At 40.4% G+C, this 27,536-nt stretch overlaps 1 protein-coding gene and 1 non-coding gene across 8 annotated transcripts in view; both read left to right on the plus strand.

Annotated features, from left to right (window-relative positions):
* UBAP2 (ubiquitin associated protein 2) overlaps positions 1 to 27,536 on the plus strand; it is a 97,593-nt gene that overhangs the window by 22,243 nt on the left and 47,814 nt on the right. For 5 of the 7 annotated variants that reach the window (XM_054055136.1, XM_054055129.1, XM_054055130.1 and 2 more), the window contains exons 7-18: positions 1,538 to 1,592; positions 2,674 to 2,777; positions 7,906 to 7,958; positions 12,329 to 12,396; positions 14,112 to 14,301; positions 14,961 to 15,174; positions 16,611 to 16,885; positions 17,987 to 18,165; positions 19,273 to 19,483; positions 20,675 to 20,714; positions 23,436 to 23,619; positions 26,523 to 26,589. In XM_054055136.1, coding sequence (XP_053911111.1) covers positions 1,538 to 1,592; positions 2,674 to 2,777; positions 7,906 to 7,958; positions 12,329 to 12,396; positions 14,112 to 14,301; positions 14,961 to 15,174; positions 16,611 to 16,885; positions 17,987 to 18,165; positions 19,273 to 19,483; positions 20,675 to 20,714; positions 23,436 to 23,619; positions 26,523 to 26,589 — 1,640 coding nt within the window. The remainder of the gene's footprint in view (positions 1 to 1,537; positions 1,593 to 2,673; positions 2,778 to 7,905; positions 7,959 to 12,328; positions 12,397 to 14,111; positions 14,302 to 14,960; positions 15,175 to 16,610; positions 16,886 to 17,986; positions 18,166 to 19,272; positions 19,484 to 20,674; positions 20,715 to 23,435; positions 23,620 to 26,522; positions 26,590 to 27,536) is intronic. The other 2 variants (XM_054055131.1, XM_054055132.1) reach the window with 1 other exon arrangement.
* On the plus strand, positions 17,603 to 17,687 carry LOC128850569 (small nucleolar RNA SNORD121A). Its single transcript, XR_008448017.1, has one exon. It is a non-coding gene; the product is annotated as a small nucleolar RNA SNORD121A (small nucleolar RNA).

The following is a 27,536-nucleotide window of genomic DNA, read 5'->3' on the forward strand; positions in this document are numbered from 1 at the left end:
GGGTTGAAGGGAGACCTTATCACTGTCTGTAACTCCCTAAAAGGAGGTTGTAGTGAGGTGGGTGCTGGTCTCTTCACCCAAGTGTCAGGTGATAAGGTAAGCAGAAGCGGCCTCAAGTTGCACCAGGGGAGGTTCAGACTGGTCATCAGGAATAATTTCTTCTCCAAAAGGATTCTTGGGCACTGGAACAGCTGCCCAGGTAGGTGGTGGAGTCACCATCCCTGGAGATATTTAAAAGATGGGTAGATGAGGTGCTCAGGGATATTGGTTCAGTAGTGGACAGGTATGGTTGGACTCAATGACCTTGAAGGTCTTTTTGAACCTTATGATTCCATGATTCTATGAAATTTCTTAACAGGGACTTACTGAAGTGTTTTTACCATGTTCCAGAGGTATTGCTTTTACTCATTTGTGGTGGTCCCCTGTAAATGAGGGGAAATTTTGATCCAAATTCAAACAGCCCATCGTGGATGGTTCTGATGTTCAGACAACCAGTGTTTTGGTGTTATAATCCTAAAACTTTTGTGCTCTGGTGAACTTGCTGTTGCTTGGTGACTTCCAATTACCACATAATTATGGCATTAAAAAGTGCTTTGTTCTCAGTCTGTAGCTCTTGACCTCCTCCTGTTCTTGTAATACAAAATAATATTCATGATCTTACTCAAAAAAAACTCAACAAACTGGGAAAGCCTGAGATATTGAGATCCTAAAAAAGAAAAGAAAAATCTATGTAGAAAAATGCTGCGTGTAAGAAATAGTTTCTAACAGCCTGTGCTTTACGAATAGTTATGTAATACAAAACTTTTCATGCCTTGTTGGTGCTATGCAACATGTGAAAATAAAGCAATTTACTGTATCAAGAAGCCTATAAACCGAAGTAACCAAAATTGGAGGTAACAAATATTTGTGGTCATTAAAATAGAAATTAATTTTTTTGTGGGTGATAGCAGGCAAGTTGTTTAGGTAATTTGAATTGGATAAATTTCATGTCAGTAGCTATAGTGAAGGAGTAAGTGGAAGGAATGTCTGGTCGCAGGTTGGCGAAAGCAGAGGAGAGTAGGAGTGGACAGGGCTGAGTCAGGAGACAACTGAAATATTTAAACTTTCTCCTCACAGACAGGTAGTGACAGGGATTCATTGAGAGATCAGGATGTGAGGGAGGCTTAGATTCTGCACCAAACTTAGACAAGAGTTAGAAAGTAGAGACAAAATTGTGAATAACTTCTAATGATTTGGCAATAGCAGTCTCACGTGGGACAAGTCTGTAGGTGAGTCCTTTACTTGGCATTTAAAACTACTTTCCTAGCTACAGAAAAGGGAGCAAAGAATTGCAAGTCATACTGAAACATGTAGCCTTAGATGAACTGTGGCTTACTTCCATGTGCTACAAGTTGTCCTGTGAGAATGTTTGGGAAGTAAAGAATATTCAGTTTTAACTATGGTAGTTTTCTTCTTCAACCAAGGTATTTTCTAATGTGACAGACTAGCGATTGGTGGCTCGTCTGCTGTTGCTGTTAAATGGTGTTTTCTCTCCTAGGGTTTGGACGTGGCAGAGGGAAAGGAGCGGGGAGGTTTTCAGCCCAAGGCATGGGGTAAGAAACATGCAGAGCACAGATTTTGGCAAGGATCAAACTTGGGGGCAATATTAATAGACAATATTCATATTGCCACTATATGTATTAATATTGCTTTGTTTGATAAACAAATATGGGTGCAAAATTCACAGATCTGTTAGATGATTAATGGATTATTTTTGTCTACGTAAACCTAGTGTAAGTTCTCTCAGTGCTAACGTGTCAGACTTTGAGAACCCGTTTGTACCTATCAGTAGCATCCATGTAATGCCTAGAAGGCTGAAAGTTCTGTGTGGTGTCTATAGCCCTAGGTCAATTTAAAAATAGATTTGTTTTGGTGCAAAGTGGAACGTGCAAGTTCTATATAAAACCAGAAAGACCAGCAATTACTAACTTTCTGTCGTTTTTGAGGGTTTATGCTTTAGCTGTTTGGACATACATGGACCTTAAAACAGAATCAGAAGAAGTTACTCAGCAGCTCTAAAGTTTGTTCTCAGTTTTGTTGGAATAAAGTTTTTTCATAGGTATAGCCTCAACTGATTTCACTCAGTGTTTGCCTTTGACATTTCATGTAATATCAGAGATGTCATGATGAACAGAAGGCTCATTCTGCTTCTCTAATAATCCTTCTTGTTCATGATTCTAGATGATGAACTGGGAAGAGGTTTTTCTTCAATAATCCTTTTTCACCTTTTAGCTGCATCTGTGTGTTTTGGCATTGGTGTCAGGAGTGCATTCAGTAATCTTACTGATGTTCCAACTTCTGTCCTGCCCAGGTCTGGTGCTCTGAAAGGGCATGATATGTATTTCTCACCAGTCATCCACCTGCTGAGAAACTGTCAGCTGAGAGGGGCTTTGTTATTGTGCATATAAACATGTGTTATAAGACTGGTAGGACTAGGAATGCTGTTAACTGCATTTTCAGGAATTACTATTTTGGTTCAGTTTCTCTACAGCAATTTTTTTTTTTCAGTCTCCTCACTTATTTTTCTCCCCTTTCTTCCTAGATGTTAATAGAGCTTCAGCTAAAAATGATGACGCTTTTGTTCATTGAATGACCCATGTGTTCTCTTCCATTTCTTAACTTTTAAAACTCTAGGACATTTAACCCTGCAGACTATAAGGAGTCGTCTGCCACAGATGGCTTTGGGACAAAATCAGAGATTTGGGAGACTGGTCAGAATGATGCAGATGATGGAACTGGTAAGATGCTTCAAGGAGTGGAAGGATTGGAGTGAAGACCTGTAGCAAACTGCAGTTAAAGTAACAGTTCTGTTAGTGTTCAGTTAACTTCTGAAAATGTGAGCACATCTCACACAACACAGATATTAGCTCATTTTTGTAGCTTAAGTGATCCTAAGGTGCAGAGCACATGCTCTAGCCTGAGTGGCTCTATGGTTAGAATGAAGGGGAGGCAATCAGGAATATTTTTTTGTTCTAGTACTAGATGAGGGGATTTGAAGAGTTAGCAGAAGAACCTTGTATGTGAAGAACTGTTTAGATAGCTTAAATACTGCTTAAGAGCTCACCTAATGTAGTAAGAGAGTTAAATTCCTGCCAGAAGTTGTTGGTCCACAGGCAATAGGGTGTGAATCTGTTAGGCAAAGTAAGAAAAACTGTTTACAAGTACGAATGCACTCAGTGATGCTGGGATGGCATTGGATGCCCTACCTGTACAATGCCCTAATGTAAGGTTGTGAGTCTCTGGGATGGAGGAGAATCCCCAGATCTGTTACCTTTGAAGAGAAGAATTATTAGAACTAAAGCACAAGTAGGCACTTGAATGAAGCCGGGAGAGCGATCTGTCTCTCTGAAGACAAAGGCAGCTGGGTTTTTCTGTGTGAAGTTTCAAGTGTGAATTATGCACTCACAACTAAAAGATTGAGACAGATGTAATTTGGGAAAGAACCACTTAATGGTGGTCTCATGGTGATTCAGAAATGAACAATGTGACCTACTTGTCTCTGACTGTAAAAACAGGATACTTTGCTGCAACCCATGTTCTGTGACAAGAGATGAAGACAAAGGAAGCCCTGTGTCGGCATGAAGAAATTCATGTACATTACTGCCCACACTTGAGAACCACTGCATGATAGGACAGATATTTTTTGTAACCCTAGCAAAGGGTAACTTTTACAGTGTCTTCATTGCTGACGCCTTCTCAGGTGATTTTTTTTCAACAACTCTTGGGTCAAGTGTGAAAGGAATAGACTGATTCTTGAGGCCAAGGTGTGATGCACTGGGCTGGGCTGTGAGCAGCTTGAGATGCAGCTTTCTACACATCATACCAGCCATTTCTCAATCGGAGAAGACAGTAACAGGCTCAGAGTTAAGGAGGAGTTACTAAGCAGCTGTCAAGTTACTTTGAGTGCCTTATAGACCAGTGTGGGGGAGTGGCACTGAGCATATTAATATGTTTATTGAAAGGGAGCTCTTTTCCCAGTATGGCATCTTTTCAAGGAATTAGTTTTGAAATGACTTGATGACTACAAACAAACGTACCTTTTGCTTTCCTGTTAGGTTTTCAAATAAGTTTATCATATGAGTTAGAAAAACAACTAATGATTTGGAAATTTCCCTGGGAATACTGATACTGTTGCTTCCTATATGGTAGCAGAGGGCAGGGAATGTTGTCAGAAGTATTGCAAGAGCAGTAATGTTAACTAACCGAAGAAAGAAACATAGAAGAAAGACTTGAGGAGACTGGACCAGAGGTAGGAGATTCACTGGTTATTTGTTAATGAATGCAACTGTAAAGCTGCGGCTGATGAACAACTTGTGACTTGTGTTCCACTTCCCAAGTAAGCTGAAATGTTTTGTGACACTCCCTGCTATCTCTGGGTAGCCTTCATGTGCCACCTCTGTGGCGACTGTTTCTTCTTGTAGGCATCTCCTCAGTATTGAGTAATGGAGGAGTTCTGCCTAGGAATACCAGTAGCTTGTTGTGACTAAACAGATCCTTGTAAGGGTACAAATATGTCTATGTGAGGGCTTTTCTACTGAGAAGATAGGTTGTTGGAGGTTCAAAGTGTCTTAGTTGACATGTGGAACTTCTTTTTGGACGCCAAGAGTGTTTTTGTGGTTAGGCTTTGCATGTGTCGCCAAGAGCTGCACTGATCTTCAGTAACGCAGCTTAAGGCATGTCTGCAAAATCTGGAGAGCGTGGTATGAAGAAGAAGGTAGGAGAACACATTTGGGCATTTTTGCTGGCTTCATTAGATTAGTGGTTCTTAGGGGTATGGATGAGTGAGTGGCAGTATGGGGTTTTCCTGCAAAATCACTTGTCTGATGGAAATAGGCATAAATATTCCTTTTGGGTGCCAAGTAACTTTTTGCTGCTAATCTTAATTTATGTCCAAAGCAAATGGAGAAGGCACCCTAACTGACAAAACAAAAATGTTCCTGTATAGGAAGTTTCATTTTACAGTTTTTCTTCTTTAAATAAGCTGTTAGGAAAGTAAAAAATTAGTCACTCAGCCAAGAAGAAAAGATCTCTTTAAAATAAGTAGGCTTTAAAATGGAATCATTTAGTTTTGTCCAAGTAGGAAACACTTTCAGCCTTGTGATGGAAAGCATCTTGAGGGTAAATGGAGAAGGCTGCAGCTGGGATAGTAATTTTAAAGCAGAATAAAGAGTGGTGGGAAGGGAGGTAGAAGCAGTGTTAGGGGGAAGGAGTGACAGACAAGATATGGAACTGGAAGCAGGCTGTGCAAGTTGAACTGTTGACGTAGCTTGTCAGTTATAAATATTAGTTTTCAGGAATTTTCTGTTTTTTCTTCTAGTGCTGCTATGTTAGTTACAAATTATTGGTCCCAGTAACAAATTTTACTGATCTGGAGTTACTAAAGACGTGAACGTAGATGGTGTATAGCTGTGGAAGTCCATAAAGCCTGCAGTGGGCTAGTGAAGACATCAGAAATACGTACACAAAGGACGGGCAGCATGAAAATTCCTCCCTTCATTCTTCATTACTCAGTCTCATTTATTTTTTCATCTAAAAAAAAAGAAAACAAAATTAGCTCACACTAGCTACTTGCAAAATTAGTGTCAAAAAACGTAAGGCATGCTTTCTGTTGGTGAGATAGTTTCCTAAAACGGAACTTGTTTCAGAGGGAGCAGGAAAGAGTCATAGATAGCCATTTAGATTGAAGTTGCCATGACAAGGATCCCTGAAAACACAAAGCATAGTTTCAGTGATAAACGGAGAACTTTCAAATTGTGGTGCTTTGCAAGGCAGGGAATAGGGGCTGGGAAGAGGATACATGGACTTGCAATAACGCTAGTATAGTTTTGGGGCTAAAAGGAAATTGATACACTCGTGGCTCAATCAGACTTAGAATCCCATTGATAGGAGGAAGGTGTTAGCTAACTGGATTTAATGCAGAGAAGAGCAGTGAAATAACTGAGGCTGGAAGGACTGAGTTGTGAAGGCAGGGTATTTAGTGATGATAATAAGCTTTGCAGCTTGAGTAAATTAATAAAAGCGTGAACGGTTGTGTTCAGTGTTTATAAAGAGTAAGTGCGCAGAACCATGGTCATAAGTAGGAGCAACAAATGAATGTTGAAACTGAATGCTAGGAAAATGTCCCAGATATTACTTCAAACTCCTTCTGATTCGCTCTCCCAAAGGTGGTGGTGAATGCTTAAGAGTTGGACGTGATTTGGCTGAGCTCTGTTTCTGTTTTAGCAGACTGAGCTCTGTTGTTAAGAGTTCTGCCATGAACATGAGGGTTGTCTGCTATGGAGGCAGATATTGCTCTGAATGAAGGGATATTAATGTCAGTGGGACAAGAACCAGGATGTATTTCTTTAAAGGAGGAATATCAGAGAAAGGGATCCTGTACTAATCAGGAGAAGGAAAACAATATCAACTGCTTCTCTGATAACTGCTGCTCATTGGGCTGGTCCTGCTTTCCAGATTTTCTGTGGGAATGTGTGGACAGGAAATTTGAGGCATTGTGTAATTCTGCTGTGCTCAGATATGATTAGTTATTTTTCGAGTGGCTCGATGCTTTGCAGCTTGTAGAAACTTTCTGGTTAGGGGCTGTTTAGTAAAATGTGAGCACAAGATGTTTCAGGCAACTCTGTATTGCTCCACAGAGCCAACACAGAGCTCAGGACCTGGCAAATAATTTTGGATTCCAAGGTATAAAGCTTCTCTCTTTTCTGTGCTGTGTATATCTCCATGGTAGGCCTCTTTGCCTGACTGGATTAGTGCCTTTCGACCTTCCTCTGCCCAAGATGCTGCTTTGTAAGAGTATTCAAAAGAGTGCACTCGTGGCGATGGCATTAATATGAACTGGATGTGACGCTGTCTTCGGGGGGCTTGTTTCTGGATGAATGTGTCTCAGAGGGTTTCTCATTAAACACAAGGAGATGATTGAAGCAGTAGTTCTTTTGCTTTTGTACATGATTAAAGGTGATAGTAGCAGGAACTTTATTGCGGGTGCTTTCTTTGCTCATGGTTATGTAGTTTAAATGTCAACTCTGGTGGTTGCTGGGTTAAGCTTCCCTGCGCTTATGTTGGTGGGTAAGGCCTTCCATTTATTGCTCTTGTGTGCCTCTGCCTGCTGCATCCTGTGGAAGGGATCAGGTTTTTGCACCTGTAGGATCGTTCCCAGTAGTTTTGCCGTTGCCACATCGTGTGGACTGTGTGCTGTGCTCCAGTGTTAGCCAAATAAACTCTGCCACAAGTTACAGGAATAAGTGTTATGCAGCTACAGTGGAAACTTATTGACTCTTCTGCTGCCATTATATGAATTATATATATTTTTGAAGTAAAATTGCCGTATCCAGGGAAGGGGTTGGGGTTGTTTTGCCCTGAGGACAGAGTTAGCAGGTTGGAAAGGAGCCTCTAGAGGCATAGCTTGGGTCTTGAATTTGATTATGTTGAAAGTAGGATTTTGTATGTTAGAGCAGGTGTTGTGGTTGTGTTTTGTTTAGGCTTGGTATGGATTTGAGCATGAATCTGGAAGATGCCCTAGGAGGGCTGAGTGACCTCTTACTGTCACTGGGGACGTGGAAGAAGGAAGTTGTTCCAGTGCTTGGGATTAGGCACTGGGTTGCAGACATGCATTCATGCAAATTATGTCTGGTAATACAGTGGATCAGAAATTACAAAAATGAGAAATTAAAGGGGAAAAAAACCACCCTCCCCAAATTTTACATCTGCAGACCAGTTTTCTAGAGCTTCCCATGTTTCCAGCCACCATCTCCTCACTTTGTGTTCCCTTATAAATGACAACAGGTTTGCTTTAAATCAGAAGAATCAAAATATGATGTTGTGCTTTTATCTTGTATCTGTTTTCTTTCCTTCTGCAAATTACAATAGGAGCATGGAAAAACTCTATAGAAGAATGGACAGCAGAAGACTGGAATGAAGATGTAAGTATACTTCGTTGAAGTTGTAAATGAGTCGTAAATGCTTTTGCTCATCAAAATACTTTAATATAGCTAGGTGCCCGTTTGTTTTACAGGAATAAAGGCATATCTCCACAACATGGGGCTGTTTTCTGGAAAGCAGCAACTGAACAATTTTCAGGATTGTAATGGATGATGAAAAAAGAACAGCTCAGCATGATCTCCTAAAGGGCTGATGCTGTGGCAGAAAAAGGCTATTTTAGTCTTGTTGCCCGTAGGCGCTCTTCCCTGTCTGTTAATCATTCTTGATATATATTGCTCTATGTGGACTCTCCTGAACTTGATTTTGAAGTGCTGTATCCAATTACTCATTGCTTTTAAAACACCAAAATTTTTGGTGGAAAATAGCTGAAAATTATTTACTGATAGAAAAGGTGGTGCTGTGTGAGAATGACATTTTTAGTGTGCTGAATCTGAAAAGATTACTTTATTACCATATAATAGGCTCAGGTTTTAGTCTAGCTGACAAAGGCATAATATGAACCCGTGACTGGAAAATGGAGCCTCACGTTTAAATGTCTAATAAACAAAGAGTTCTAGCAGCATGACTAATGATTAAAACCACCAAAGAAGCTGATCTGTTTGCTGTCTGCAGATGAAGACCAGGTGTTTTTCTGAAGAATATTTTTGTTTAAATGTGGTGTTCTCTAGTCAGATAAAAGTTACTAGCAGGAGAGTGAAATTCAGTATGGGTTGACCTGAGAAGGATCAGATTTTCGTGATCTTATAGTTCTGTCTGCTGTTTATCTTTGGTAGTGTGTATCGAGCAAGTATAGTAGGTCCTCAGCATGCTCTTAAATAGAGTGAAAACTGGATGCAGTGAAAAGAGGAGGTTGTATTTTGTTAAAGGGATATTCAGTGCATGGACAATGAAGGACTAGATGAGTTTTGAGGTACTTGGGTGGCTCTGGGTTTTCCTGTTAAAATCATTATCGTATTCTCCTGGCTAAAGAAAATAAAATTTAAGTACAGAAACTATCCGAAGAGGAGAAATAGGATAGATACAGATAGATGGAGAGTAGATGAAGGCGAACATTTTTGTTAGGAGCCAATAATACCACTTCTAAGAAATACTAAATACATCTGTGCAATAAAACTTTTCAGCTGCTGTAGCATGAAGTATGTGTTTTGATAAACACTGTAATCCCAGCAGACTTCTGAATTAGGTGCTTGATTTGTGCTTACAGAACAGAGTTTAACACAGGGTGTAGTATAAACTTGGATAGCTGAGCTGGTAGCTGGAGACTTTTGTTTTGCATGCTGGTTCTCTTGAAGAGAATATTTCTTCTCTCGTGTGTCAAGCGTGATTTTGCATTGCCAGGAACTTCCACAGGCTCCTTGACTTGCTTAGTTTTCAGGATTTGTTGGTGTTTTGGCTACAGTTAGTCTTATCCTGTGTTATGGCAGTGTAAGGTACTGGTGACAATACAGAGAATTCAATATTTAACCAAGGGATTGTGGACCATAGGACACTGTTCACGCCATTAGCTTTGTGCCATATAACACAGGAGTCTCATAACACCACAAAAAGTACAGTACACATTGTTCTCCAGTAATATGTACAGTGGAGAAATGGCTTAACAGTAGGGAAGCAGCCATTTTAATTGGAAATATGCATGTGCTGAATCTTCTTTCTTTGTTTTGGTCAGTATGTAAAGTTGTATCATTATGCATAGGACTGAGTTGTTTTACAGAAAGGTGGGATTAAAATTGTACTGGCAGCAAGGGCAGGTGAGAAAATGAAGGGAGAAACTGTGATGGGACTTCTTACATGACACTGTGTAATACGTTTAAGTGGGTGCTAGGAGAGTACATGAAACATTTGAACTCATCCTCTGAGTGGTGAGTGGTAAGTGATTGCTCCCAGTTGGTCGATCCTTCTGCACCTTGCTTAAATCAAGTGTTTCATAGGAGAATCCCAGTCAGGAGACTGTAGTCAGGGATATACGTGGTTTCAGTAGAGCTGCCCATGAAACGGGCAGATGAAATTGGCTCATGTCCATGATGTTCTTTAAACTGTGCTGCTACCAACGTATGCAATTAAAAATGCATAGTTTCCTGGAAGAGATGTATTCAAATGTCACATCCTGAAAGGATTCTTTGTGACTGTTTGAATAGGTCAGTTATTCCTTAGTCTAAATACAAAGCTGCACCAAAGTAGTTAAGGGTGGGTTTGTGCAAATATAATTAAAATTATAACCATTTTACGTGCATATCTTTATCTTGTTATACCTAACCTGTACTGGCTCAAGACCTGTTCTGGTTTGCAAGTATTCTTGTCAATAGAAATTAATTAATCCTATAAAGTTGTAGCAAGTTAACTGCTACTTTTTAATTTTTTTTATTTTAAGAAAGTTACTACCCCCCTTAAACAACACCCAGACCTCAAAACAGCCATCGGTCAACCCCCCTACGAACCAAAATCACCCCCCTACCCAAAAAAGCCCCAACCTAATGGCTCCCACTCCTCAGCTACCTGTGCCAGTATCTGCCTTCATTGTAACAGCACAGTGGAGATGGTCTGACTAGTTGTGCTAGTATAAGCAATTACATTCTCTCTTCTTTATTGTTTGTCTTCTCTCTTCATTATTGTTTTCAAACCCATGCTTGAAGAGTGATCAGTTTAAGATCATAGAATCATAGAATCACCAGGTTGGAAAGGACCCACTGGATCATCGAGTCCAACCATTCCCAACACTCCCTAAACCATGCCCCTCAGCACCTCATCCACTTGTCACTTAAACACCTCCAGGGAAGGTCACTCAACCACCTCCCTGGGCAGCCTCTGCCAGTGCCCAATGACCCTCTCCATGAAAAATTTTTTCCTGATGTCCAGCCTGAACCTCCCGTGGCGGAGCTTGAGGCCTTTCCCCCTTGTCCTGTCCCCTGTTACTTGGGAGAAAAGGCCAGCTCCCTTCTGTCCGCCACCATCTTTCAGGTAGTTGTAGAGAGCAATAAGGTCTCCCCTCAGCCTCCTCTTCTCCAGGCTAAACAACCCCAGCTCTCTCAGCTGCTCCTCGTAAGACTTGTTCTCCAGCCCCCTCACCAGCTTTGTTGCTCTACTCTGGACATTCTCCAGAGCCTCAACATCCTTCTTGTGGTGAGGGGCCCAGAACTGAACACAGTACTCAGTGTGGTCTCACCAGTCCTGAATATGGAGCGAGAATAACCTCCCTGAACTTGCTGGTGATGCCGTTTCTGATCCAAGCCAAGATGCCATTGGCCTTCTTGGCCATCTGGGCACACTGTTGGCTCATGTTCAGTCGGCTGTCAACCAACACCCCCAGGTCCTTCTCAGGTCCCCAGGCAGCTTTCTAGCCAGCCTTCTCCTAGTCTGTAGCACTGCACAGGGTTGTTGTGCCCCAAGTGCAGGACCCGGCATTTGGCCTTGTTAAACCTCATGCCATTGGCCTCAGCCCAGTGGTCCAGCCTGTTCAGATCCCTTTGCAGAGCCTCCCTACCCTCCAGCAGATCCACACTTCCACCCAGCTTAGTGTCATCCGCAAACTTGCTAAGGGTGCACTCAATGCCATCATCCAGGTCGTTGATGAAGACATTGAACAGAGCTGGACCCAGTACTGGGCCCTGAGGAACCCCACTTGTAGCTGGCCTCCAGCTGGAGTTAACTCCATTTACCATCACTCTTTGGGCCCGGCCGTCCAACCAGTTTTCAACCCAGGACAGTGTGTGCCTGTCTAGTCCAGAGGCAGACAGTTTCCGCAGCAGAATGCTGTGAGAAACTGTGTCAACTGTGTATATTATTGCTGTCCCTAGCAGCAGAAATGGTGAGGAGGAACCATGAATGCTGGTTCATTGTACATACCTGAGTGCAAACCTGCCTCTGCTAGTGCAGTGAGCTGAAAACAGCTGTGAGCTGAAATTTAAAACACAACAAGTGGGAGCTGGGCTTTGTGTTAGATTTCTACAACAAGTTCTATCGGAGCTGCTCTGTGGAGTCCTATGTTATGTCTGCACAGGGTATCTTTACACTGATACACCAGCTGTCAGCAGATCACTTTCTGCTGGTATATTTGTTGGTTAAAGTATTGCTCAGACTGATGTGGTTACATTGGTCGAGTGTTGTGTGTGCTCAGTGGATCAAGTTTACTGACACTTTAATTAAATTGGTACTTGATTCTGCGGAGAATACTTTGCTCAAGTTCGGTGATGTGGCTTTGTCTTCTTAAGCAGAGCTGTTGCTTAACTGGTAGCAATGCTAGTTAGACTTTTATCTTGGAAATACATGACCAAGGTAGAATTTCTGCAGATGTCTTAGCAATGAAGTGTGAGCATGTGTATAATTACAACACCCTCCCCCTCCCCCCCTTTTTCAGCTTTCTGAGACAAAAGTCTTCACAGCTTCCTTTGTTCCAGTTGAGAATCATGTGACCCCCGGGCAAAGGTAAGCTGCTCTTCCACATTTTCCCTGTACCTTAAAAACCTTCTGCTTGGTGAAGCAATGTTAGCTTGCGCATACAAAATGTTGAACTAAACACAGGGCAGCCAGGATCAGAGGAGGTCAAGCTTATTTCAAAATTGTGAAAGCCTTGCTTTTGCAAATCATAGTTTTCTGTGATTCCCGCGTTACCTATTATTGACTGTGGAAGTGGAGCCAGACAAACCCACAAGTGTAACGCTGAGAAAACCTTATCTTTTGCACAAAGACTGCTTACAGAACATAAGTAGCCAGGAAGAAAAGTTTTCTGCTATAGAGAAGGAAGCTGTGGGTTTCCTGTCCAGAAAGTGGAATGCCTGTCCCTGTAGGTGTAGAAAGTGCTCAGTGCTTTGGCAAATGTCCTGACAGAAGAGCTTGCCATGTCGAGAAGGTGAATTTCCTGGTAAGCATCACAATTGCTTGCCTTATCTGATGATGTAGAATTCAGACACAGAGCCAAAAAATTGCTTCCTTCTCCCCTTGCCGTTGCCTTCACCAAATACCTGGCTGGTGGTGATGCACGATCAGTTGCCTGCATAAGCCTTGGGTCCCAGGATGGAGGGTTCAAGTTGTGCAATGAAGATTTTGGTAGCTGGATAGCATGAGGTCTGAAAACTAGAAGGCCTAATGGTCCCAAACATCCTGATACAGCTGTGCTGCTATACTCCAGACTGCAGCAAAATTTTCTTTACAACACAGATGTGATCTGGAGGAGGCCTAAGTGTCAGTGGGTATACAGTTTATTTTCCTTTCCTTCTTAAAGGTGATATGCTTACATATTCGTTGTTCTAATGCAAATATTCCAGTGGATGTCTGTCAAATTCTGTTAGAAAATACTTCAGTTCATCAACTCAAATTCTGGTGTTTTGGTTGGGGTTTTTTTGTTTTTTTTTGTCTTTTTATTTTTACTTGCTGTAAGAAATATATGAGTATTAAGAATTCTTTGCTAATGAAAGTCCTGGAAGCAGCTCTTCAACCCAGACCTGCAGTATGTTTTAGATAAAGTTAAGTCAGAGTTTTTTGAGTATATTTTTGTCTGCTTTTCCTTGGATAAACTAGTGCTAAACATGTTGTAGGGTTAGTAAGCCATGCTTAATAAAAGAAAATTCATGTTTCTCATCCTGTTCAGCTGTGTGTGGTAATTTTCAATATGTACCTACTGTCTGGGAAACACAGAAATCACAAAAGCAGCAGAAATAAAAGCTGTGTTATTTCACATCTACTCAATTGCTGTATGTGTGCCTCAATTCTTTGTTGTCTTCATACCCACTCTGTAGAAAGGTAGGACTTTGATCCCTTGCCCTTTTTGAGGGGACTTGCAGGCATCATTCACTTAAACGTGATGAATCTTTTATGACTTGCCTCAGGTTAATTGGTTATACTAGTCATACAAGTTATTTATGTGTTACATGAATTTATAAATTTGGTAGTGTTTGAAAGGAAAACAAAGGTAATTTGTATTCTGACTGTACTGGAAGGTTTTAGCTTTCAAAATGTTATTTTCTGGCAAGGCCTCTATTCTACCTCTCTCTGTATGGCAGACAAGCAATATTTGAATAAACTGTTAATCAGTACTAATTCTGTTGCTGGTACAGCAGCTTTATTATCTTTAGTACTTGCTTCAGTTTCAGCACAACATAATCATCATATTTATTGCATCCAAACTTTGCTTTTTCTTGCAGCATTGATTTGGTATCACTGCTTCAGAAACCTATGATGTCTGCCTCAGAGACAGAAGGCAACTCATTCGAGGCTGCACAGCAGCAAAACTTTGGCCAAGCCCTGGTCTTCACAAATTCTCAGCACAGCACCAAAATTGCATCAGGAACTGGCAGCTCCAGTGGTGTAAACTCCTATTCTCCTCAAAGTCTGGTAAAATTATCATATGCTTTCTAAATATTCTTCATAAGTAAATATTTCAGGTTAAAGAACTTCTCTGGTACTGATTATTTCATGAGATGCTTTAGTATTTGTAAAATTCAGGTTGCAAATGTTGAAGGAATGGAATTAAGAAGTTTGTTTCTCAGTTTACATGAAGTGGTTGTAATAATTTTTGATTAGAGAGCAGATGCGTTTGGTGGATGCTGATTTAGGATGAAATAATGTGGTTTTAGTGCCATGTTTTATGCCAGAAAACTATGATGTGTTATTTCCAAGCACACATCTGACAGCTTTTTTTTTTTTTTTTTTTTTTTTGGAAACTTGTCTGTTTCTAAGTCAGTTCTGAGGGCTTGAAATTGGGCCCATATTGATTCAACTGTTAGTAAATATACGCTGTTTGGAGACGCTTTGATTCAAGTAGATCAGTGTTGTTGTAGTCAGAGTGCTGGAAGTTGTATCAGTGGTAATCAAGGAGGATCTGGCCATATGCTACAGCTGTTAACTGGTCATTTGTTAGTAACCTAGATCTGAACAGGTTTCAGGTGCTACCAAATGGCTGACATAGGCATTAACCCTATGGCTGTGTTTGTGTTATTTGTTAAATACTTAAAGTCATTCTTTCTCCTCTTCGTTTTTTTTCCCTTTGGTAGTCTGCAGTTCTTTGTTCTGGCTTTGGAGAACTCGGATCCTCTAAACTGGCCAACTCTACGGGATCTCAAATCTTGGACCAGCTGAAGTCTACAGGGTTGGGTCAGTTTACGTCCCAACAAAACAATAATAGCTCTGCCACCACTACCATAACAACCGTATCATCCTGGGATCTAAAACCACCCATTACTCAGTCCTCAGTTCTTAGTCAGTTTGGTGAGTGCTTTGACATAGCTTTTTCTTTCTCTACTAGCCCACAAGGTTTCTTAATGCCAGTGACGGTGTAAAATGGCCTTAATGAAGGACAACATCTAGAAAATCTATACAAGTCAATACAATTGTTTATAATATCTTAAGAGTTACTGGTAATAGGCTTTGAATATATCACCAAATAAGTTGTGTTAGGCTCAAGTCTGTCCATAAATGTCATTGCAATTTTAGAAGCTTTTGAGTCTTCATATAATGACATCTTTGATCTAATGTGTTTGAATCTTTAAGTGGAACTTTGATGCGACTCAGTTTCTCAGCAAATCCCAGAAAATACTTATTTTTGTTGTGCCTATTCATGTTCCACATTCATCTGCATTTAGCAAAGTGTAAGGTTGTGCCGTATTTTCTTGCTTTCCCTTGGATTATTCTCTTTTAACCATTACAAGAATTTTGAATGAGTACTAAATATTTTCTTCATACTATGCATCCCATATCAATATTCTTTCCCTAATGGACTGAAAAATGATGCAAGTTACCCATTTTGTCTATTCATAATTGCTTGGATATTTCATTTAATTGAGTAAAAATCTCTAGAAAGAGTGAAAATGATGCAAACTTGTTTTTTGCAATGTAGTACCTAGTTGCATTCTCACTGCGAGGAGTCATAGCTCTTTTATCCATCTCGTGTTTATGTGTATATGTTTCCAGATAGATGGGCAACCAGTTTGGTAGCAGTTATAATCTTTTACATGCAGCAATTTTGAAAAATGTTTAAATGCCTTTTAAGTTACTTTCTATTGCACTTCACCAGCTGAATAAAAACATCCTTCACATTGCACGTGCTCTGAATCACTTACAGTTGTTGACCGGTGCTCTAAGCCACTGAGTGGCTTTCAGAGTCTGAAACACATGAACAGGGAAGACTGTCAGTGTCCAGTGACTCTTGGCTTTCAGCCATATTGATGTGGTAGATGACATCTTATTTGTGTTGAAAATCTTTTCCCTTGAAGGGGCATGAGATCCTAACTCCTAATAGCTCCAGATTGCAACTCCAGACCCCTTGGAAGGAATTTATTGACACAGTTAATCGCAGTGAAACTTGCTGTTGTTGGTTTAAATTACTTGTAGCAGTTTTTGAGGACTGATGTGTGATAGATTTATGTGACTATGTAGGTAGGTTTACTTTCCTATTTTTGAGAATGCTAAATAATTCTTGCCCACAGCTGTTTGCTTAAAGGAGAGAATATAAAATCTTGGGATTATTATTGCAGTGGCAATGTCAAGTATGAAACTTATGTTATGTCTAAAAGAGACTTGCACGTGCTATAAAATTGTAGCTGTTGAGTATGTCAGGTCACCCAGATTGTCTATAAAGGGTAGAAGCGTGAAGGGCAGAGTTTAATGCTTTAATTTTGTTATTTCTTTTTCCCAACACTGACCAGACTTTAAATCCCAGCCTGAACCATCCCCAGTTCTGAGCCAGCTGACCCAGCGACAACAACAACAAACACAGACAGTTCCTGTTCCTCCTCCTGGGCTGGAGTCCTTCTCCTCCCAGGTAAAACTCCGAGAGCCATCACCAGTAGACACCTCTACAGCTGTTAGCAAAATCTTACAGCTTCCCACTATATCTATGGATAACCAGGCAGTGACTGCCCATCAAACCCAGCAGAAACAAATAAAGCCAACAAAACGGAAGATAACTCCAGTATCCAAGGTGGGTAATTGAGTGGTGGCTTGTACTTCGTAAATGTAAAAGCATATAAAAGCTTGTGTTGGAAAAAGCATGGCCAGCAGGAGCAGGGAAGGGATCATCCCCCTGTATGTGTCACTGGTGAGGCTGTACCTCACACCATGTGTTCAGTTTTGGGCCCCTCACAATGAGAAAGACGTTGAGGAGCTGGAGCACATCCAGAGGAGGACAGTGGAGCTGGGGAAGGGTCTGAAGCACAGAGGTTGTGAGGAGTTGGTGAGGGAACTGGGGCGGTTTAGTCTGGAGAAGAGGAGGGTGAGGAAAGACCTCGTCTCTCTCTACAGGTCCCTGAAATTGTTGTGAGGTGGGTGTTGGTCTCTTCTCCCAAGTAGCAAGTGATAGGACAAGATGAAATGGCCTCAGGTTGCACCAGTGGAGGTTTAGATTGGCTATTAGAAAAAATTTCTTTACTAAAAGGATTGCCAAGCCCTGGAACAGCTGCCCAGGGAAGTGGTGGAGCCTCCATCCCTAGGTGTATTTAAGAGACACGTGGCACCTAGGGACATGGTTTAGTGGTAGACTTGGCAGTGGTAGGTTTTTGGTTGGGCTTGATCTTGAAGGACTTTGCCAACCTAAATGATTCTGTGATTTTAAATGTAAGTTGCAGCAGGGAAGGAGAGCAAAGACTATGGTGTATTTTTTGTTTATAAAGCAGGAAATAGTAATCTGGATAGTTTTTAGGTCCAAAATACAGTGATATATTCTTTACCAAGCACATATTTGCTTGTTCTGTGTGGAAAACGATTGTTGCTGGGTGATTTTGAATTGTATTAATAGACACAAGATGAATGTTGGCTGACTTTGCTATTGTAGAATAGTGTCGCTTACTCTTTCGGCTCCAGATCAGGGCACAGAATCACAGAATTAATTTTCAGATTACAAGAACAATTAATTTAATTTGTGTGATGTAAACTAGGAAATTGTGGCAGATATAATTAGCAGCAGAGACTGAGGCGATAACTGAAGAAATTTGTAGTTAAGGGAGGAGAGGGTGTCGGTACTGATGTCTTTTATACAGATAGTGCATGCGAGGGCTTTACGGCTTTCTTTTTATCTTCCTTTAAGATTCCTTCCTCTGCAGTGGAGATGCCTGGATCAGCAGATGTGACAGGTTTAAATGTTCAGTTTGGAGCTCTGGAGTTTGGATCAGAGCCTGCACTCCCAGAGTTTGGATCAGCTTCCAGCAGTGAGAATACCAGCCAAGTGACCAACAATAGCTTGTACTCAAAATCTGTAAAGTACGTGTGAGTTCCCCTTGTACATTCTTGTGTCTTCTTTAGGGGGTAAAGCTTGTGCCAAAAGAGTCAAGGCATAGTTACCATGTGATGGGAGGGGGAAATGCGATGGCTGGTAAGGCTAAGTGGGTTCTTTAGGTGGCATCTTAAAGGAGAAATTTCTAATGGCAATCAAGGTCTCCCATGACAGCTTGATGTGAAGCTGGAGATGACATGAATGTAAATAACCTTATAAGAAGATTGCATAATAATTTGCTTTCTCATGTTTAATTGTCCTGATTTTCAAATTTGTTGGAGGATTTTTTTTTCCTCACAACTTCAAGCATTCTGCTTTTGATCTAGGAGAGGTGACCCTTGTGCCATATATGAGTGTCAATAAATTGGGAGTAGGTTGTAGATCTGATGCTCCTGTGGGATCAGAAAAAACACCAGGCTTTCGGTATGCAGTAGCTCTTACTGAAATGCTAAAAAGCCAATGATAAATGACAACATAGCAGTAATGTGTTTTTTTTTTCTTTCTTATTCACTAAAAAAAAATGGCTTCAGTAAAAAGCTTCCTGCAGTTAATTTAGAAATACTTGTAACAATGAACTTTCACATTAATTTCTAATTATGTGATTTAAGCTGTTTAGGACATAAAACCCGCCTGCATGTTTTGAGGTATTTTTTCCTCTTTGCATTAGTTCATTTGTTAGACTGTAACAACAATAACAGTAGCATTAGAATTATATTGTAAAGAGGGACTGGGTGTTTCTTATCACATATCAGACTTTATGTGTGTAATTGTTTAAAAAAGAGAGATTATGATTATTAATTTATTCTTTGAGAAAGTGGAAATAATGTGACTGGAAAGTGCTTGTCTGTGAACTGTTTTTCAGCTGGGCTGGCAGGAGGAAAGTGAATGGTGCTCAGTGTAGCTGATGGTTTTGAAGCAGTGATTACCGGGGACCAAAGCAAAATTGTGTATTTTTTCATTATTAGGCTTTTTAGTATAAATAACATAGATTGGACTGCAAGTTTAAAGTAGTTCTAGGTAACCTAATAGGTGCTGATATTTTCATGAAGGTGCTTGAAACAATATTTACCAAGATGATAAATAATTTTTACTTTTTCCAGTGATCCTTTGAATACCTCTTTGACAATATCCAATACAGTACAGGAGTCCACCTTCACAAACTCTGCCATCTCCTCTTCTAGCCTGCCCTGCTCATCCCAGAGCACTAGCCCAGTAACAACAACTTCCTCCTATGACCAGGCTTCTGTGCATAGTAGGATAGCATACCAAAGTTCCATGGTTCCACCTGAATCAACGCCTGTTGCAGTTACGGTGAGTGAATTACAGAAATAAATGAAATATTTCTATCCATGTTAGTCTTGTAGTACCCTGCTATGTTAATACTTTTAACCAAGCCAAGAGATATTTTTGATTCTCAAGCCCACCCTGCTGTTTGGTTTTCCTTTCCCTCTCATGTAGCTATCTTTGGCCACAGTGTATTAGGGATACCACGGCCTCTGGTTTTATGGGTTTTGACATCTTAAATTGCCATTTGACTTTTTTTTCTTAGTAACACTTAGCATTCTTCTTCCCTAAAATACAGCTTTTAAAAAAGCAACTTTCTCTATATAAATATTATATATATCCCTATATCTCTCTATATAAATATTAATCATGATATTTTGCTATAACTTGATAGTTCTTATCCAAAGGTAGATTATTTACTCAAGGTATATGGCACCTAGCAAATGGATCCCAAGCTGTTTGTGGCCCCCTTCAGCATTCTTCTTTGGTTGGATTTAAAGACCAGTAGGAATTAATTTTGTTTTATTTTAAAAAGCATAGGGAAGGTCTAATATGGGACAGAAGATCTCTCTTGGGAGATTCAAAAGCACCTAACTCTCTCTTAGTATATGAAATGTAGGTTTGTTTTAAGAGAAAGTGATTTATTAAATATTTAAAGAATTTGTGAGAATTTATTTACTTCTGGCCTTTGTTGTGTAATGGCTCAGTCACACTTGTCTTCTGCACTAGCTCGTATGTACTGGTGAGGATCAAGCATAGACTATCCACTTCTGTACTCCAGCGTTATCCAAAAAACAACTGGTGCTTCTCAAGTCTTATCTTTCAATGGAAAAAAATTGGCGTCTCTGTGTAACTTGGATAGTTAAAATTGTGAGTTGCATTAGATCACAAGCACAATCGTTTCCTATATATTAATGCAGTTCTTTCTTTCATATTGGTGTGAACCTGAAGTTTATTTATACAGTACATGGGAAGGTCTCCTGCTGATGGGTGTAGTATGGGCAGTGTATAGTTTTCTGTACGTTCAGGACACCTTGCACTTGAGAACTATTATGTAGTTTTGTTAAAGGCAGTAAGAAGTTAATTTGCTGCCTTTTTTCTCTTTCAACTTAGAGAGAATATAGAATTTTGCATGAAGCATGTTCAATGTGTGATTCAGTTTTAAAATTTAATATAGTTCTAAGATGATTTATTAATTTATTTATTCTTTGTTTACAGAATGGGCACAGTGGTATTAGAACGCAGGCAACTCTTGACCGTAAGTTTACAAAGCTTGGTTGTGCACAGGACTTTAATCTTTCCTTACTACTTACTACGCATGCAACTTTAGCCATGACATTTGATTCAGACTTTCATATTGCTCTCACTGGCTAATTTTCGACTGATCCATATGAGTTTGTTTTGTACGTATATAGGATAGAGTGTTTGCTTCTTGAGTGAAACTGAAGGTTGAAAGCAGCCCTTTTAAGTCTACCAACCCAATCAGTCTTAGAATTAGACGAGCTGCTGCTGCTTTTGCTTTTATCTGCCTAAAGTGCCTTAATACAAAGTTAAAATAGAAAATTAAAAAATTTATGTAAAATTCCTTAACAATTCTTCTAGTTTTCATTTGGGAAGCTACAAATACCGTTCTGTGATTGCGTCTCTGTCTGGGTGTAGTACTAGTGATGCCCTGTTAGGAGCCTGTTGGAGATTAAGGGTGACCAACATGCTCCCTCTGCCGGGTAGCATGCTGCCGTGCATGGAGTAAGAGCAATGCAGCACTGGCTCTGGCACAGACCTTCCTGTTGCCTTCGTCTTGGCCTGTTTCTGGTGTGGTATTTCACTTGTAGCACCTGTACAGCTCTCTTCTTGGAGTTAAAGTAATGATTGTATTCACTCTTCTGACCTTTCTGAGCTGCTTTATGAGTGTTTTCAAGGGCAGCATTGTGAATTAACAGCCTTTAAAATTCCAACACTTCAATTTTAGGTCTGTCCTTAACATCTGTTCAAGTAGGTCATTAATGGGGCTGCCTTTTTTTTTTAATACTTCTGAATAGAAAGAAACTGAGTGTTCAGGCCTGTAAATAGTGTTTTCTTAGTACCAAGCTCAGTTTAAATGAGCAAGGAGCATGTCTATGTCCAGAGAGTTACCACTTAAAATATTGTTATACATAAAGAGAACTTTCCAGGTTGAAAACTTTCTTGCTGTCATGTACAGGATTAACAAACAGTTTATGAAATTCACTGCAGGACTTAAATTTTTGCTATAGGAGACAAAGATCTGAGAAATCCTAGTGGTTTTCTAGTTATTCCATAATAGCTTTATAAGTCTTTTTCTATGCCAGTTCTCTTTCGAGAATGCTTGGGTTTTTTCTGTATGTCATGTGCACAGGCTGAATCAATCCTATTCCACGTATCTATTTCATGTATCCAAACGATTTTGAAATTGTCTGAACTTTTTTAAGTACTGACCTTTTCCCTTCTCTATATGCCGACAATATTCTTAGTTGTTCATCTCTACTTGCTGTTGTCCTTTAATATCCAGATCTCATGCTACCCAAGTGGTAATTCCAAGTGCGACTGTGTAATAATCCTGACCACCCTACTCATGTCCTGGTTTTCTGTCTTGCACTCCATTTTCAGGCATCTTGTAAGAGTTTTTAATGATGGCAGTGATTCTGACCCTTGTATTGAGGACATCTACTTTTACTTCAGGAAAGGAACCTTGCTTTAAATGTAGTGGGAATTGTGAATGTTAGCTTATTTTTATTTGAATCTTGCCAGGAGGCATCAGATGATACAGTTGTCGCCTTCATAACTAGGTTTCTGTTAGTCACTTGGATTTCCTTCTCTGTTGCCACTTACCCTCATACTTATTGCCAAGGGAAAGACCTCTTGATTTCTGTTTATGTAGCACCCAATCCAGCAACCTAATGGGTGTAATTTAGCAAGGAAACCAAACCAAAAAAGTGAAGAAATTTTGTGCAACTTCCAAGCATGTATCTGACGTTTCTTTGGTGACTGTTCTAAAACTGTCTCCAAGTGCATTGCAAGTTAATGATGATCCACTGGGTAGTAGTCTCTAGTGAGGTACAGTAGCATGGCTCAACAGAAGACAGCTGAGCTCTCTTTCTGAGTTTTATTGGTGGGTGAGTGCCTCTAATTCTTTATATTATCTTTGCAGCACAAGGAAACAGCTGGGAATTTTGTTGGGCAGTAGAGTAGTTCAGCCCCTTAAGAGGTAGCTTAGTTTTCTGCTGGTCAAGTGCATTGAATTGGATCATGGAAGTCTGATAGGGCTGAACAAGGGTGTGTGGCCAGGAGATGGAATGAGGGGGGTTGATGTGATGCTGCAGGGTTTCAAATATCAGGAGTAATTAAACTTGCTTCATCTTCTGACATTGCAACTTGGGAACTTTTTTTAGAACTCTATAGACCTCTCAATAATGTTTGATATCTGTCATGGGGAAAAAGATTTACAGCTATAAACAAGTCTTATTACGGTATAGTTCCTTTGGAAAGGCACATCTGTGGTAAATAAGTTTTACTCCGGGTAGCCTAAAAAGTAGTATTAAATCTAAACACTTTTTTGTATCTAGGTCAAGTAAAGTAAGTCAGTAGCTGACAACTCTTCAGCCATTAAAAGTGCTTAATGCTGGGTTCAATTCTGGTCTGCTACTGCATCTTCTCTTATTTTACTGCATTTCACATTTGACTGAGTACTCCAGACTGCTAAGTTGTATGTGTCCTTGTTTTCCAGCGGTCTCGGTCTGGATTGTCTTAGGTGCTATGTTATTTGGAATGAAGAAGCAGAGCTGGAGGTGAAAGTAGATTTGTATAGTGCCTTGAAAAGCACCAGTTTGGTTAATAGCATTACTGGTTCTGAATGGTCAGTTTTTTAAACCAAGGAGAGAATAGTACTATGTTCCTGAATCCAGTCTGGGATGTCAGGTATGCCAGAATTTGTCTTTGAATGGCTCTTTTTAACTTGTTGCAGCTACTTCATCAATTCCAGCGCCTAAGACAGAGCCTTCTCCCTCACTACCTTCTGCTGGTTCTCTGCCTAATGTGGTATCCACCACTGCTTCACTTCTGCCTTCAGCATCGCAGCACGCAGCAGCGCTGCCCACCCTGCCCCAGTCCAGCGATTTGGCCAGCAGCTCACTTTCCCAGCTAAGCAGGTACAGTAAAAGTTGTGATAAACTGAAAGGGGTTCACTTTTGGGGAAAGAAAAAAAGTAGACGTGATTGCATATGGGGGCTGTCAGATACCAAGGTCCCCTGTTCCTAACATTAACTAGAATGAAAGGACAGATTCAGGGTTTTTCTGGTTGCAAAGCGTGAGCTCTGGGCTACCTTTTAATGACAGAGTAGATGCTGCCCTCAAGTTCTCGTGATATATAAACAACTTTCTGTTTCCAGGGGCTCTTGTTTTGTCATGCCGGCTAAATTGTCTAAATTGATTCCCCGCAGTTTCGTTTTCCTACTTGGTCCACGGTGCCTTCTGCTTGTTTAGTGCCATATGTTTGGAATCATTCCTTAACAATTTCCTGGCTAATTTTAAAACATTGTGGTTTCATTTACACTTGTATTTCTTAAAACTAAAAACTGGAAATAATTCCACAGGGAAGATGTACTTTTTTTTTTTCTAAGACATTTCCTAAAGAGACTTTGAAATATCGGGTTGGTGTTCCTGGAAGTGAATTCAGCACAGCCTAGCTCATTTGCACTATCTGTCTTATTTTCTCAGTGCCTGTTACTTCAGCTTCATCCTCAGGCGAGTGACATCCTGACACTATACTGATTGAGTTATATTTTTAATACTCAGTTTTGTACTTTATTTGTTCATGTAAGAAATGAATTTGATTAGCTATCATGTTTTCTTTCCTATTTCACAGCTAGGACATGGTTGATTCTCTATTAATACACTAGTGTTTTCTGGTTTACATACTTACAATTGTGTAAATATGTAAAATATCAAGCATTATTCCATTCACATTAGAATCATCATCTGTGTACGTTGGTGATAATTTTAGTTGCAGGGTTGATGCTGTTACGGTGCCATGAGAAGATGGTGCCTGAATTCCAAGCAAGTCTGACTTGGTTGCCCTAACAGCTCTTCTCTGTGCCGCTTGCATAGGTTAGATGGGGAATTAAGCTTTGTTAGAAGATCTGGGGAGAGTGGGTGAGGGAGTGGTTTAAAGCTGTGTTGGACTCAACTGTTTCTTCCCTTGCTGCCTGCAGTGGTGTCACTATAATCCCTGCAGATGGGGAACACTTATAAGGAATTGCAGTAAAATTCATCTGTGAAACTGCCAAGATTTATCCTGGTCCCATGCCATGAAAACATGCCAAAAGTGTTTGCCCTTAAATTAGGGTGTATAATGTAGCCTGCAGCGTTGTTATGAAAACTGCTGCAATTTCTTGTGACTATTTCCGTAGATAACACTAAAGTATTTAAGTTAGGATCTCTCTTGATTCTGATTTCATGTGAGAGGCGCTTTCGAGCACCCAACAATACATTTTTTTTTTTTTTTTTTACTGCTTTGCTTTGTTTTGCTTGCCTATCATAGAATCACCAGGTTGGAAAGGACCCACTGGATCATCGAGTCCAACCATTCCCAACACTCCCTAAACCATGTTCCCAAGCACTTCATCAACCCGTTCCTTAAACACCTCCAGGGAAGGTGACTCGACCTCCTCCCTGGGCAGCCTCTGCCAGTGCCCGATGACTCTTTCTGTGAAGAATTTTTTTCTGATATCCAGCCTGAACCTCCCCTGGCGGAGCTTCAGGCCATTACACCTTGTCCTGTCCCCTGTCACTTGGGAGAAGAGGCCAGCTCCCTCCTCTCCACAACCTCCTTTCAGGTAGTTGTAGAGAGTAATAAGGTCTCCCCTCAGCCTCCTCTTCTCCAGGCTAAACAACCCCAGCTCTCTCAGCCGCTCCTCATAAGACTTGTTCTCCAGCCCCCTTACCAGCTTTGTTGCTCTTTCTTCACTGTTGTTCTTTGTTCCACACGGTTCTGTAAGTTATGTTCTTCACCTTGAATGTAAGGTACAAGTTCTGTCATTGTGAGAGTTTGAGAGCCAGTTGGTCACCTTTCAGGGAGACATTTACAGATCTTTGAGTTACGGATGAATGTTGGCCTTGCTGTTACTGCCAGAAGTTCACAGGCCTGGTCAGCTAGGGAAAAAGGGTGGTGCTAAAGCAGGGTTGCTTCCTAAAATGAAGTTACCTGCAGATATTTTTCAGCAGGAGATGCTCTATTTTTGTTTTACAGCATATATATAAAACTGAGCTGACAGTTCTGATTCATCTTTTCCAAGAGGCAGTGGCTCTCGGTGGGCTGTAGTCATATGAACTGGCCTTGATTAAATTGTCAGGTTCTGTAGTGGTATGGCTAATTTTAAGGCCTTCACTGATACTCTTCATTTGCTGTTCTTTTGAGCCCTGTCTTTTGAGAGTGTGTTGAGGCTTTTGGCAAAGTTATGAGGCAAATAACTCACAGTTCTAATGGGTTGAACTAATTTTATGCAGGTTAAAATGAGAGAAATACTATGGTGAGTCAAACCAGAGTGCTCCCTCACCTCAATGGTACCTGTGCCTGGTGCAGGCAGCAGCAGCTGCTCGGGAAAAGAATGAGAAAAGCCATGTGTTGTGTGAACCGCCTTCTGGTTTTGAACTTTGTCTTGTGTTCATTGCTACATGATTCCTGAAGCAACTATTGTTTTTCTCAAAATATAGTAGGCTGATAAATACAAATAAATGATGGCTTAGATGTTTCTTGCTTTATATTTCATTTCTTTTACGTTAAAACAGTAGTAGGATATTAGTTAAAGGAAAAAATACCCGTTGGTGTGTATGTCTATGTATGCACACTCTCTACAGACAGTATTTTCTTTAACTAATATCTTACTGAGCGTTTGTGGTTACACACACCTACAATATCTATTCTTTACCAAATATCCTGCTACCTTCTCTGTGTATGTATATGTGTATATACACATACATATATATATACATGTATTTTAAAAATAGTTCTAAGAAAATTTAGTTTTATTAATTCTTTGCAACTTCTTTCTAGCTCACTTTCCAATCATCAGAGCAGCCTCTCCCCTGCCTCAGTATTGTCTTCAAGCACATCACATGCAGTAAGTCTTATTTGCATTTCAACAGGTGTTTGGTGTGTAGTTTATCTGATGATGAAGCCCCTCTCCTAATGTTCATTGTGCCCCAGTACGCTGGGAACCAAACCAGCAGCCTTATCTCAGGGAGCAAGGACTGCCAGCCCTCTGGTGGTAATAGGTTTTGTGATTTGTGCCTGATCAAGAATAGCTGTTACAGAGACTTGCCAGTCACACAACTGCAGAGAACTTTTGTGCCAGCAAGGAGAGGTGGAATAGCGAAGTAATTTCTTGTAACAAGCATTTTTTTAAAAAAAAAAAAAAAAATTTAGAAGCAGCTGTCTAAAGCTGCTCTAGCAGTTTTTGCTGGAGAGGTTAGCTGGCAAAATGCAGGTGACGGCATGATCCATGGCATCACATGTACCTCATGACAGATAATTTTAGAGTTTAGTGTGGCATCGTTGTCATCTGAGTATTCAATGCATTTGAGATTACAAGGCAAATGGTAGTGAACACAGCTCTAGATGAGGTTGCACAAGCAAAAGTCAGAGATACACTGCCTTGTTGTGTGGTGGGGTACTGCTGCGCAATCCCAGCTGGGGTGTGCAGATAGATCACTGCTTTTCTTAATGTCTGTGTTTCAGTTTGTCATGCTTTGTCCCTACTGAATATATAACTTCAAAATCCACACTTGCCCAAATAGCCTTCTTTACTGTTGTAAGAGTTGATTGGGCTTCTGTGTGCTGATGACACAGCTTACAGTTAAGACACTGTATTGTGCTGAATTCAAACCAGGAAATCCTTTATCCTCATGAGTTTCTGTAATACATCTGATCTGCATTTGAGTTTACCACATTGACTTCATTGCAGGGCACTATAGTTTTAAATTTTTTAATTACACAGGGGCTTTGGAGAAATCTCAATAGTGTTGTCCTATATTTTGAAAACTAATACTGTCTTTTGGAAGAATATAG

Source organism: Cuculus canorus, chromosome Z, assembly GCF_017976375.1.
Source record: "Cuculus canorus isolate bCucCan1 chromosome Z, bCucCan1.pri, whole genome shotgun sequence".
NCBI classification, from domain to species: domain Eukaryota; kingdom Metazoa; phylum Chordata; class Aves; order Cuculiformes; family Cuculidae; genus Cuculus; species Cuculus canorus.